Genomic DNA, 13,119 nt, shown 5'->3' on the forward strand with positions numbered 1-13,119 from the left:
CCAAACTTCCTCTGTATCTTCAATTAAAAACTCCCTCGTCTTTCTTTTGTTCTAATGAGAAAAATGAGAGACGTTGGTTAACAACATTTACAATCAACACAGCAACACGTGACGATGCAGGTAAAAATCCCTGTTCGGCTATGATTTAATCCTGCAAGTATCTAACTTGGTGCCAGCCAGCCTATAGGAAATGAGACGGACACAGTTCTGGCCTAGACCTCTGGCTCGTCTCTGATTTATTACTCTGTGTGTGTGTCGGGTACGGCGGGGTTGCGAGGGGGTGCCTGATTTTCTTCAAAGGGCTGTGGAAAGATGACAGAGCTGGAAGAACCTCAAAGGGCGTCTAGGCCAAACCACTGGTTTTGCATGTACAGAGACGTCCGGTCACTTCCCGCTCCCAGGCTTACCCAGCTTGGGTGATCTCTGTCGCGACCAGAATCCAGTTCTTCATTTCATTTCAATTTACAAATATAAAAGAAAATCCATATATGGATGGGAAGCACATGGGTGTAATGGTGAAGTCCTGAAGGGTTAGGTTGGGTTGACAAGACATGTCGAGCAGGTGCTGGGGCACTCTTCCCCCACCATGGGCAGTGGGCAAATAACAGAGGTAAAGTATACCTCGAGTATGCAAAGCATACTCTGTCCCAGGCCTCCTGACAGTCCTTCTCAGCCCAGTCAGTCCTTTTGGGTCCTGTAGGGCCAGCTGAAAGCACGTGAAGTCACTGGTGAACACACATTACCAGAAAACACGCACAAAACACATACATCAGGCGGGGAGCACCGACCGAGGCCCATACGGTGTAGTTATTACTCCTGTAACAACAGAAGCCACCCTTGGAAATCACACCTTATCTTTCCAAACCACACCAAGCAAAAACAATAATCAAAAAATGATTCTACTTTGTGATCATTTCTGACCCCTTGATGATAGCCTCGTAGGAGATTACAGAAGCGTGGAGGCCTCTGAGGCTGTCAGCCCCTATCAATCACCTTCCATTAAATAAAGGTTTTCCAATTTTGCGCTTCTCTCAAAGGCTTCATTTTGCCTGCATTAAGCTGAAGCATCAACATTTGAACTTACTGCTCCAATCCTGGTTCCCAAATAAATGCCGTTAGCAGAAAAATGGGCTTTTCCACAGTAGGAACTCAAAATCAAAGCAGACAACAGTGATGTGGTCACATATACGAGACATCTGACCACAAACGCCTCACACGTGCATTTTACACATTTCACGAGCAACCACAGGGCCCAGGAGGAAGGGAGGATGTAAGGGGTGCCCAGAGCAGGAGAGATCTGTGGGCCGTACACATTAGCCCCTGAAATGCATCTGGGCCAATCCCAATATAGTCATCAGAGTGCCGCAGATTTCTCTTGGGTTCCAGAAGCAGGTCTAAGAGTCATGCACTGCACGGTTTTACTACTTGGTCTCTATGATCCCCATGACGGAGAAAAGTCATTTTGTCTAAAATGTAGCAGATGGGTCTAAGGGAGGGAAACAGTTTAAAATCAATTGGGAAAAGCATGTTTAAAAAATAAGCACCTCAAGCAGAGAGACTCATCTTCTCTTTGTAACGCTGACAGCTGGGCGGGGGGCGAGGGGGACACGTTTCCTGCATTCATACACCAAAACCAGAAGATGTGGGCCACAGTTTCTATAAATATGATCAAGACTCCACCCATGCACATTTTCCTGCCCCGATAAACAGGCTCTGTCATTATTATCTTTAATGGCCACATAAACGTGAAAAGAGCCAGAAACAGAGTGGCGAGAACATCAAGCGATGAAGAGGGAAGTGGGAGATCTCAGAGTCATTTCCAAATAGGCCTGGGGGATGGACTGGATGCATGTGACCAAGAGGTCCCCAAGAAGTACACTGTGACATGTTTTATTTGGCCCACGTGGACATTTTTTTAAATGTTAATTTACTGTCAACACTAAAATACTGGGAGATCTCACTTGAAAATCCAGATTTCAGGCTTCTCCCAAGAAAACAAGCAGAGAGATGACTGGCACGGCATTCCCACTTGGCGACAATCTGTTGTTTACGCTCCCATTTGTCCCTGGAGGTCATCGTGGTGGCCTGCTTCATTATGAAGGTTCCTGTCCGGTCTCTTCTGCAGGTAAGGAGTGTACAAAGAAGATGCCCAGATTGATAGGGGGCTGGGGGGCAGGCCTGAGAAATGGACTGGCAGCACCCAAAGACACAGACCTTGAACTTCAGGTGCAGTCCGGGTCTGAGATGTGGAACATCTGGTTGACCATGAAACCATCCAAGAGAGTAGATGAAGAAGCTTAAAGACAAAGTGCCAAGAGGACTGAGTCCAATCTAAAGTCTTCAGTAGAAGTAGGACGAGGGAAAGCGATGCAAGCCAAAAGGGGGCTGGGTTTGTGGCCTATCCTCCACAACTAGCCTCACCGCCATGCCTCTCCGGCAGGCGCCCTTGGGCCCAGCCAGCCAGCCCCGATTCTTGTTTGAGAAACCGAGTGTCGTTTCGGGCCTTAGTACCTCCTGCAAACCTGTATTTCCTACTGCCTAGAACGCTAGCCTGCCCCTGCTAGATTTCTACCCAACTTTCCAGAATGAGCGGCCCCAATGAAGTTGCTTCGATGGTGTCGTGTGACCTCCCGGTAGGCTCTGTAAATGCACTGCCCCGAGCTTACTGCCTTCCTGTCTGAGTGCGTGCTCCCTGAGGCCGGCCACCAGGTCTTCTGACTTCTTCTCCTCGGTGCCCAGCTGTGTCACAGGAATCAAGGAAGAGGGATTTCCGGTGGACAGAAACTTCTCAATACCAGAAGTTATTCAAGGGTGATGGGCGGCACTAGATTTTCGCAACGTACTGTGGCCAATAAGTCCGAGTGGGGGCTGGTTCCTGATACATCGCTGGAAAATAATTTGGCAATATATATCAACTGAACACCGCTCCCACCCTGGGCCTCAATAAATCGACTTGGGAAATAAGTAACGGGTGGTGGTAATGGCCAAGTTTTGTTTTGCTTTGTTTTTTCCCCGGCTGTCCAGAACCAACCCCAATTTCCATTTTGAGGGAACTCCAATCACATGAAGCCCAACATGGTCAGATTCGTCCTCGGCCCACCGCCGGAGACCAGGCCCAGCCAACTCGGCACCCCTCCTCTGACCAAGAGAGGCGGGGGCGTCGCTCAGCTACTCTGGCTGCAGCATCCTGGCCTCTTTGTGCAGGGACGGCTGCTCTACCCCTGGCCCTCCAGCCTCCTGTCCCTTCTCTGGGCTCCAACAACCTCCCAATCAGGGCCCTGTCAAAATAAGAGCCAGACCCAGTCTCTATTTCTGGACCTGGAAGCATCCTAACCGATACCCTACATGACAGGAACAAGTCTTATATATGGAGAAAAGCTTTATGTCTGTAATACAGCATTACTTATACAGCAAAATGAGGAAACAGTCTAACAGCCCCCAAACAAGAGCACCCAAGTAAAGGACGGTGTTATCTATTTGTCAGAATGGTACTAATGACACCAAAAGAAAAAAGGGCTTATAAGAACATGTTAAAAAGACAGAAGCGTTAAAAATAGAATATCGTCAACGTCATGTAAAAATACTGTGGGTAACAATAAAAAAAATTAAAAAAAAATACCGTGGGTAGAAAAAAATGACTAGAGAGGTACCAAAATATTAAGATAGAAACAGATTTTCCTTAGAGTTTCAATTAATCAATTAGGAAAGTACCGCAGGCATGGACAGTCTCCGGCCCCCTAGCTCCAACCCTGGCCGGCTCACACCACTCTGAAGGAACAGTGTTAGCTCTGTATGTTCCAGCAAACTGTCCTCTACAGTTCTGACATGGGTCTCCCCACCTTCCCTCTGTCCCTCCCTCCTTTTTTTCTTCCCTCCCTCACTCCCCTCCAATGGGATCACAGAATACCTGCTTACTTTGGGTTTCCACTTTACCAGACCCAGGGGAAGCCTGCTCTACTCACTCCTCAGGCCTCTGTTCCCATGTTGTATCCTCCTGGAACCTCTGAGCCCCTAGGCTGGCTGAGCTCCTTCTCCGCCTGGGCACCCTGTAGTCATCGGGATCTACACTGGGTCCTTCTCCGCCACTCCACGGTAGGCGCCATGCCCAGCCCGCCCTTCAGCTCCGGGACTGAGCCCAGGGCCTGGCCCGCAGATGATGCCCAGTGTTGACAGGGAAAAATGAAAAGAATGGATGGGGAATGAAGCTTGAGGACGAGACGGCTTTGAGGGCAGACATGCATCAGTGGAGGACCGGGCATTTCTCCAGAGACATGGAATGAAAGACGACACTGGGTATAGAGACAGACATGCAGGTCTGTACAGAATAAGGGAGTGGAGGAACTTACCTGGATGATCTCAAGGAAGGAGGAAAAGAGAAAGAAGCAGACGATAGGCAAGAAAAATATTCTTGATAAGCAGTAAGAGAAAAGAATCTGCACAGTTATTCTTCTGCCCCATAATTAGGTATCCAATTATCTGTGTTTGCAGTAGGGTTTTATTTATTTATTTTTTAAGATCTTATTTATTTGAGAGAGAAAGTGAGCGAGAGAGAGAGAGAGAGAGAGAGAGAGGGAGAGAGAGCACGAGTGGGGGGGGAGTGGCACAGGCGGAGGGAGAAGCAGGCTCCCCGCGGAGCAGGGAGCCCGATGCAGGGCTCGATGACCAGAGCCGAAGGCAGACGCTTCACTGACTGAGCCACCCAGACACCCCTGTGGTAGGGTTTTAAAAACAACTCCTTGAGAGATTAAATGGTGTCCAAGGTTAGTTAAATAAACCAGACAACTTAGAATTCAGCTTCCTATCTCTGTTGTTCAAAAGAGCTAATGTACGAAAAAATATGTTCATGCTTATCTAAGGGAAGGCAGCACCATCCCGGGCGCACTAGATGTGCCCCTTACTAATTTCATGCCCGGTAATGGCCTCGGCCACAAAATTACACATTTCAGTTTATCTGAAAGAAAGCAATTCCATTTCTAATTCAATGAGGACAAGAACCTCCTAGCTCCGGCTTATCCCTGCGAAACTTTCTCAGGTCATCACTGTTCTCCTTAAAAGCCCTTCTACGCTGCCTTCCAACAAGGGTCAGAGCCTCTGGGTCTTATTTATGAAGGCAGCTCTGGGCAACCGATTGAGACCCACACTTTCCCATGGCTGGCGTTTGCTGAGGACGCACTAGAACCAGTCACTGGGCCACCAGCTTGCTTTCACTGAACGTGCAGAATAACTATGCGGACAGGGCAGGTGGCTCTCCCAGGCGCCCAGGTCCCAAGTGGCAGAGGCCACACTGTGACCCAGCTCGGGCTCCACAGCACTGTGTGGTGCTACTCGTAAGCCTCCCTAAGAGAGTCACACGACAAAACGCGGAAGGCCCATCGAGGGTCCCAGGTTGGGGCGGCGTTAGTGCAATGTCAGCCAGGCGGATTTTTCTCCACATCACTGAAATGTGGCTAAGACCACAATCGAGGTGCTTGGACACCATTACGTAATAGTCAATATGCTGAGAAGCAACACTGTCCCTCACCCCGAGTCATTCAGAACTCTCAGTCTGGCCTCTCACAATTGGTTTCGTCCGTCAGACTCAGACGAGGCTCTATTTTGAATTCTAATGAGGACGAGGCACACTGAATATTTAACTGCGATGACAAAGATCTTGCTTTTGTGGAGACGCCCTGACACAAGTAACAGATCTGCAAGTACATACAGGGACCGATGGAAAATACCAGTCTAATCTGCGTTTGGACGCTGGAAAAAGACAATATTGTTTTCTACTTGATGCTGTTTGGGGGCTGGGGGTGGGCAAGGAAAAAGGAAGAAGAGCCACACAAAGATCTCAGTAAAATTTTTGCAGCCGGGGCTCCTGAGTGAAAGGTTTACAAAGACATGCTTGAATCCTTTGTTAATGACTGCACAAACAAATTCATCACCAGGCCCTTCTGTGTGGCCCCCTTGCACTTCAGTCTGTGCTAACAACTGGAAATTTCCTCCCTGCGAAAGCAGCTATGACATATATGTATCAGATCAGCAAAGAAGACGTGCTGCGGAGAGGGAAACAAAAGACCATTTCACGGTTCACAACCTACTTCTGCACTTAAAATGATGTGCCCGCGGCTACCCTTGGCTCACTCACGTCCCCGGAGTTAAACAAGTGGGGTGCCACGTGAACAGCAACCGAGGGACACTTGAGTGGGTCGCTTAACACCTACCCAGCAAACAGTTAAAATATACCTCACTTGCGCTTCCCGTGCATGCGTGTGCGCGTGTGTTTACGTGGAAATGATCAACCGTGCCTTGCATTTGGGAAGTGCAGGGGATCGACCCTTTGCTGTGTCTCGAGGCTCCTGGACCAAGCCCTCCAGACCCTTTCTTATTGAGATCATAATGTAACTTCCATAGCATTTGGACATCTCTTGTATATGCTAGCTGGCAGTTATGGAGAGAGACTATGGCTTATATTTTTCTTAGCTGCCCGCTGGTTGATTCTCTCTGCTGCTACCAAATATACCCATTGAGTTTTGAATTTCAGGTATTTTTTTTTTTTTTTTAACTTCTAGGAGCTTGATTTTGGTCCCTTTTCAAGTTTTCTGCTACTTTCTATGGTTTCCTGTTTTCTGAAGATCCTTTCAAGCCTGTCATTTCTTTCTTTAAATATACCAAGCATAGGTGATTTTCTTACCTCCGTCTGACAATTCTACTACTGCCAATCTGTGCAGATTGGTAAGTGTGGTCTGTGGCTGCTTCTGGCTCATGCTGTGCTGTTTCCACATCTGCTAGGTTATCTTTGACTGTGTGCTGGTCACTGCTCTGAACAATTAATTTTGGGGTGATTCTTAGAGACCAGGGATAAAGATGTCCTCTTCCAGACAGGCATGTCATTATTTTTGTCAGGCACCTGGAGCTCTAGCATGTGAATCTAGAACTCCGAACCAAATGCAGAGTCTGGGGTTTTCTGGCCCAGGCTGAGATGGATGCTCACGATGCAAATCCACACGAGGGCCTTTCTGTGCCCCCAACTCGTCGGAAACTATGGTTTTGTCCCTTTCCCTCTCCAATCTTCTCAGTGCCAAGGCTGCCTTCTCCACACTTCCCAAAGGTACCTTACTTCCAGTTGACTTTTACCCTAAGGGTGCTCTCTGGGGACCCACCTCAATGGGGGAAGGGTCTCCTGTTACACTTTTCAGCTGGGGTGGGCCCAGGACAGTAACTTCTACCCCACCTGCCTACCTCTCTCAGGCTACATAAGTCCCTGACCCCTGCCTGCAAATGGGCTTTATCAGGAAAAAAATCAAACCACCAGAAAGTACCTAAGAGTTTAAGGACTGGAGGGCACCTGGGTGCCTCAGTCTGTTAAGTGTCCAACTCTTGATTTTGGCTCAGGTTGTGACCTCAGGGTCATGAGATCGAGCCCTCTGTCAGGTCCCATGTCTGGCTCTGTGCTCAGCGTGGAGGGCTCTGCTTGGGATTTTCTCCTTCCCTCTCCTTCTACCCCTCCCCCAGCTCGCAGGAGCTCTCCCTCTTTCTCTAAAATAAATAAATCTTTAAAAAAAAAAGAGAGAGAGAGTTTAGGGACTGGAAGCAAAACAAAAGGACAGGTTAATATAATGGTTCCTTAGGGGCGCCTGGGTGGCTCAGTTGGTTGAGCGACTGCCTTCGGCTCAGGTCATGATCCTGGAGTCCCGGGATCGAGTCCCGCCTTGGGCTCCCCGCTCAGCGGGGAGTCTGCTTCTCCCTCTGACCCTCCCCCCCTCATGCTCGCTCTATCTCATTCTCTCTCTCAAATAAATAAATAAAATCTTTTAAAAAACATACAATGGTTTCTTAAAAAAAAATTAAACACGGAATTAACATCTGATTCAGCAACAGGACTTCTGCGTATATACACACAAAAGCAGGGACTTGAATAGATGCTTGTACACCTACGTTCATACTGGCATTATTCACCCAATAGCCAAAAAGGTCCACTGACAGATAAATGGATAAACAAAATGTGGTATGTGTATGCACTGGAATATTATTTAGCCTAAAAAAAGGAAGGAATTCGTGACACACTCTAGTATAGCATGGAAGAATACTGAAGACATTCTGCTGAGTGAAATAAGCCAGACACAAAAGGGCAAATGCTGTGTGAATTCACTCATCTGAGGTACCTGGTGTTGTCAAATTCACAGAGACAGAAAGTAGACTGGTGGCTGAGAGGGGCCGGCTGGAGAAGAAGGGGGAGTCAGTGTTTCACGGGGTCAGAGCTTCAGTTGGAGAAGATGGAAAGGTTCTGGAGACAGATGGTGCTGACGGCCGCACAAGCACATGAATGCACTCAATGCCACTGAACCGCGTACTTAAAATGGTTATGATGGCAAATTTTATATGTATTTTATATTTATGTATCTTTTATCATAATAATTTTTTTTTAAACTTAGGTTAATAGGGGCACCTGAGTGGCTCAGTTAAGTGCCTAACGCCGGCTCAGGTTGTGATCTCGGGGTCCTGGGATCGAGCCCCGCGTGGGACTCCCTGCTCTGCGGGGAGTCTGCTTGTCCCTCTGCTTCTGCCCCTCCCCCCACTCGTGCTCTCTCTCAAATAAATAAAAATAAAACCTTTACAAAAACAAGTTAGGTCAATTTTGGCAGGGGCTGATGGACCCACAAAGTAAATCCCACAGGGAACAATAACTTTACAGGCTTAATACTGATCAATGACAGCAGGGTGTTACTGAACCAGTCTGACCTCTGTAGAGCTCAGGAAGCAGCACAATGAACCTTTATCAATACGCAAAAACTAGCACTGCTTACCAACAAACATATATATAACTGCAGATTTCCCTATAAAAATATAAATGCCATAAATTTTCCTTTAAAGGTACCAGGCATCAGAAATGCTCTAAGATTCGTTATCAGGGTGTTGATCTATGTTACTGATGGCACCGCTAAGTAAATATTAGGGAAACAAATGGACAGGGTAAGAGAAGAGGACTCTCTTTAAAGCATTTCTACTGAAAGAATGAAGAAATGTCTATTCAGCGCTGCCGCACTGCTGGACTTCTCCCTCTGAGCCCTACATATGCCGTTGACCCTTGCACAGCGCGGGTTTGAATGGCGTGGTCCGCTTCCATGTGGACTTTTGTCAATAACCACAGTACAGTACTATACGTGTACCTTCTCTTCCTTATGATTCTTTTTTAAAGATTTTATTTATTTATTCATGAGAGAGAGAGAGAGAGAGAGAGAGAGGCCGAGGGAGAAGCAGGCTCCCCGCGGAGCAGGGAGCCCGATGCGGGGCTCGATCCCAGGACCCTGGGATCACGACCTGAGCCGAAGGCAGACGCTTAACGACTGAGCCACCCAGGCGCCCCTCTTCCTTATGATTTTAATATGTTCTCTTCTCTAGCTTCCTTTATTGCAAGAATACAGTACATAATATATATTAATTAATATTAATCAATGATTATATATTATTATATTAATATATTATTATACTGTATGATATATACTGTAATTATAAAATATATACTGTATAATTATATATAGTATATAATATACTGTATAATTATATATAGTATATAATAATACAGTATATATTACACACAAAATATGTGTTAACTGACTGTTTATGTTATGGGTAAAGCTTCCAGTCAACAGTAGTCTATTAATAGTTAAGTTTTGGAGAAGTCAAACTTATATGCAGATTTTTGCCTGCAAGTGACCTCTGCATTGTTCAAGGGCCAACTGTAATTCTGTTGCACATTATATATAACTAAATATAAATGGCACATAAGATAAATTTACAGCTAACTTATTTTAAAAACAGGCATTTTAGTAATTATGGGAGTCTCTACATTTCTTCTATTTAAATAAATGAAACAGAGTTCAAGTTAGAAGATTTTATGCACATTTCTGGGTATAAACACCAACACTACAGCAATACCATAAAATAAAAAACTGGCAACAGAAGTAGCATTCCTCATTACAACCTCATGAATAACATGTGCTGAGGACCACTGATCTGCAAATACAAGAAGCTTACCAACATATCTATAAATACATTCATGCCAAAATAGTTAACAACATGACAGCTGCACACATAACAAAGACTTCAAGAAAGCTGTCACTGAGTTGGGAAGCCTAGTCTTACTTTATTTATTTTTAAAGATTTTATTTATTTATTATTTATCTATCTATCTACCTACCTACCTACCTACCTACCTACCTACCTACCTACCTACCTACCTATCTGGAGAGCGAGTGGCAGGCAGAGGCAGAGGGAGAGAGAGAATCTCAAATAGACTCTGTGCTGAGTGCAGAACCCAATGCGGGGCTTAATCCCACGACCTTTTGATCACAACCTGAGCCCAAATCCAGGCTGACTCAGCCACCAGGGTGCCCCAGACTATCCCTGCTTTAGACAGACAGATATAATAGCTAACACTCACACCTTACTGCGTGCCGCATACTGTTCTAAGTGCTACGCATCTGTATCTATCTGCCCCTACATCATCCGTAAATCTGCCCCTACATCATCCGTAACTATACCTATATGTTCAACTATATTAACTCCTTTACCCCGTACAACAACGCTCTCGGGGATATACCATTAGCACTCCCATTTCAAAGACAGGAAAACTGAGGCAAAGGGAGTCTGGACTTCCCCAAAGCCACTTAGCTGGTGACTGGTGCAGCTGGGATGCAAGCCCAGGCTCTAGAGCCCCCACTCTTCACCCCCCCCCAGGGGCAGGGGGTGAAGGGCCTCTCCACATAAATATGGAAAGTCAGGGAAGATGGCCAGCTTTAGACCCCTCACATGTTCTGTACAGTTTAATTTTGATAACCAGGTTACCGACTGTTTTAAGAGCCAGTAAGATTAAGTTTCTATAGAGATCAAAGACAGTAACAGATGGAAGAGGGGGGTGAACCTGCATCTCTCTGCTTCCAAATGATCTAGTGCAGAACAAAGTCTCCGTGGGCAGAAGTTACATGAGAAGGTGGGTAAAGCAAGAAACAAGGAGGTGTTGCTTTCGGCAGGAAGCAGAAAGAAGCGCACGTCCGTGGGAACAGAAGCACAGAGTGGCTGGTACCTGGCGGATGAGAACTCCGGGGCTAGGGAGCACAGACAGGTGATAACGGGGGAGCAGGGAGGCCCCTCAGAGTCTCCCTTCTGGAGGTCCCAGAGTCCATGGCTGCCTGTCCTCGGCCACCCTGTTGTTCTAGACTTCCGTTTAGCCAGCACATCAGGTAGAGAAGGTAAGGCCTCTCGGGCCGTACATCTCAGGTCTCCCCCGCACAGACGTCCTTGTTCTAAAACTGGACAGATCAGAGGGATCCACTGCATTTTTCATATCAATAGGGCTAAGAGGCAAAGCATGTGCTCAGATCACTGGGGCTTTGAGTGTTATCGTACTGCTGCTTGTAATAAAGGCGTTAGCTTCATAAACCTCGCGCACCTCTGTGAGACGAAGCACCCAGTAATGATCACTGTGGCCACTCCTACTGTCACTACCATTTACCATTGCTGGCCTCGGGCAGGGCACCGCACACAGGCGATAAGTAGCTCACACCGCACAGCACGCAGCCCTACCTCATCAGAAGCTCTAGGGCAACGCCAGAGAATCAGGATTGGTAGAATCCCACCAGGGGATTCTTGCCTTGCCCATGTGTCCCCACTTTATGTACAAGGTACTAAGCGGTAAGGCGATGGCCAAAGATAACGTGACTACATGTAGGATTTGAACTCAACCAGACTTCAGAACCTGGCCTCTTAACTGCTCTGTGGTCCAAGCTCCAACAATTAAGCTTGTGACTGAAAAAAGGCACAAAGTAAGCAAGATGGCTCTCAACACCCGCGAGGATCTACCAGCACCGACCTGTATATTGTCACACAATTTCCCAAACTGGTATTCTCTGTAAGCATACACAGAGGTTTCCTATTTTAAATTAAAAAAGAAAATAACAGTGCATTGTATTTCGCCCACATTTGCAGCAAGTCACTTCATTTCATTTTATTTTATTATTATTTTTTAAAGTAGGCTCCACGCCCAGCACCGAGCCCAATGCAGGGCTTGAACTCATGACCCCGCAATCCAGACCTGAGCTGAGACCAAGAGTCAGACACTTAACCGACCGAGCCACCCAGGCGCCCTTACAACTCACTTCATTTTAGCAAGATTTGGGTCTCTTTTAGCAATTTCGGTGTTTCATCAAATGGGACTGTCTGCATTAGAAGGGCAACCAAAGCCCTGCAATAATCAGACAAATGTGGGAAAACTGAAAGTAGAGTAAATGCACAAGCAGGAGAGAGGCAGAAACATAAGGGTAGCTATCCTTTACCGCAAGACGTTGACTTTCTGTCCACCATATTCACACGCCTGGTCTCAGTGCGGAGCTTCCCATCAGTGTTCTCCACCAGGTTGGCAAGGTCATCAATTATCTCTAGAAAGGAAGACAGAGATGCGTGGTTAATACTCCAGAAATACTCCAGCTCACATCACAGTGTCAGAGCTGTGGCCTCCCTACTAATAAATTCACTCCTGTGCAGTGAGGGGAAAGGTAAAGAGCTCATGTATGTTCTTTGAAATCTGCAATTCTGATTCATAAAAGGGGGTGGTGGTGGTGTGGGGGGAGTAGTGGTAAAGAAGAAAACTGATTTCCCGTGAGCCTGGGACACAGAGGAGGACTGTCAGAAATCCAAGCGAAAGAAAGCAGGACCCAGCAAAGTTATGCTCGGCCAAGTTGTCATTCCAGCATAAAGCTGGTGGATGGACTATGGGAGACTCCAGGGACTACTGCAGTCCTTCTCGAGAAAACAGCTTGATGATGAAACCTAGCCAACCAAGAGGCAAGCAGAAATAAAGAACTCTAGGACGGAGAAGCCAGAGACCATGACCGAAGAGATGCTGGAGAGAGCTGGGGCCATCAAAATACTGAGCTGGGGATCAGCAGATACATGGATTCCTTTACAAAAAGGTAGATAAATGTTGTAAACAGTGATGCTATAATTATAACTGAAAGTCAGGAAGCATTTGGGGGGTTGGGGGGTTTGGGGTTGGGGAGAGAAAGGTGGAAGGAAGTTGGAGGTGTTATTTTCTCCATCACTTCACAGAGGAGTCCTATTGAGCTGTTGAAAAGGGAAACA

The 13,119-nt window shown here is 46.7% G+C and overlaps 1 protein-coding gene across 1 annotated transcript in view; it reads right to left on the reverse strand.

Moving 5' to 3' along the window:
* Nucleotides 1-13,119, reverse strand: part of STX8 (syntaxin 8) — a 257,019-nt gene that overhangs the window by 86,304 nt on the left and 157,596 nt on the right. Inside the window, exon 7 of the mRNA XM_027567767.1 lies at nucleotides 12,315-12,416. Coding sequence (XP_027423568.1) covers nucleotides 12,315-12,416 — 102 coding nt within the window. The remainder of the gene's footprint in view (nucleotides 1-12,314; nucleotides 12,417-13,119) is intronic.

This window comes from Zalophus californianus, chromosome 16 (genome assembly GCF_009762305.2).
Source record: "Zalophus californianus isolate mZalCal1 chromosome 16, mZalCal1.pri.v2, whole genome shotgun sequence".
NCBI classification, from domain to species: Eukaryota; Metazoa; Chordata; class Mammalia; order Carnivora; family Otariidae; genus Zalophus; species Zalophus californianus.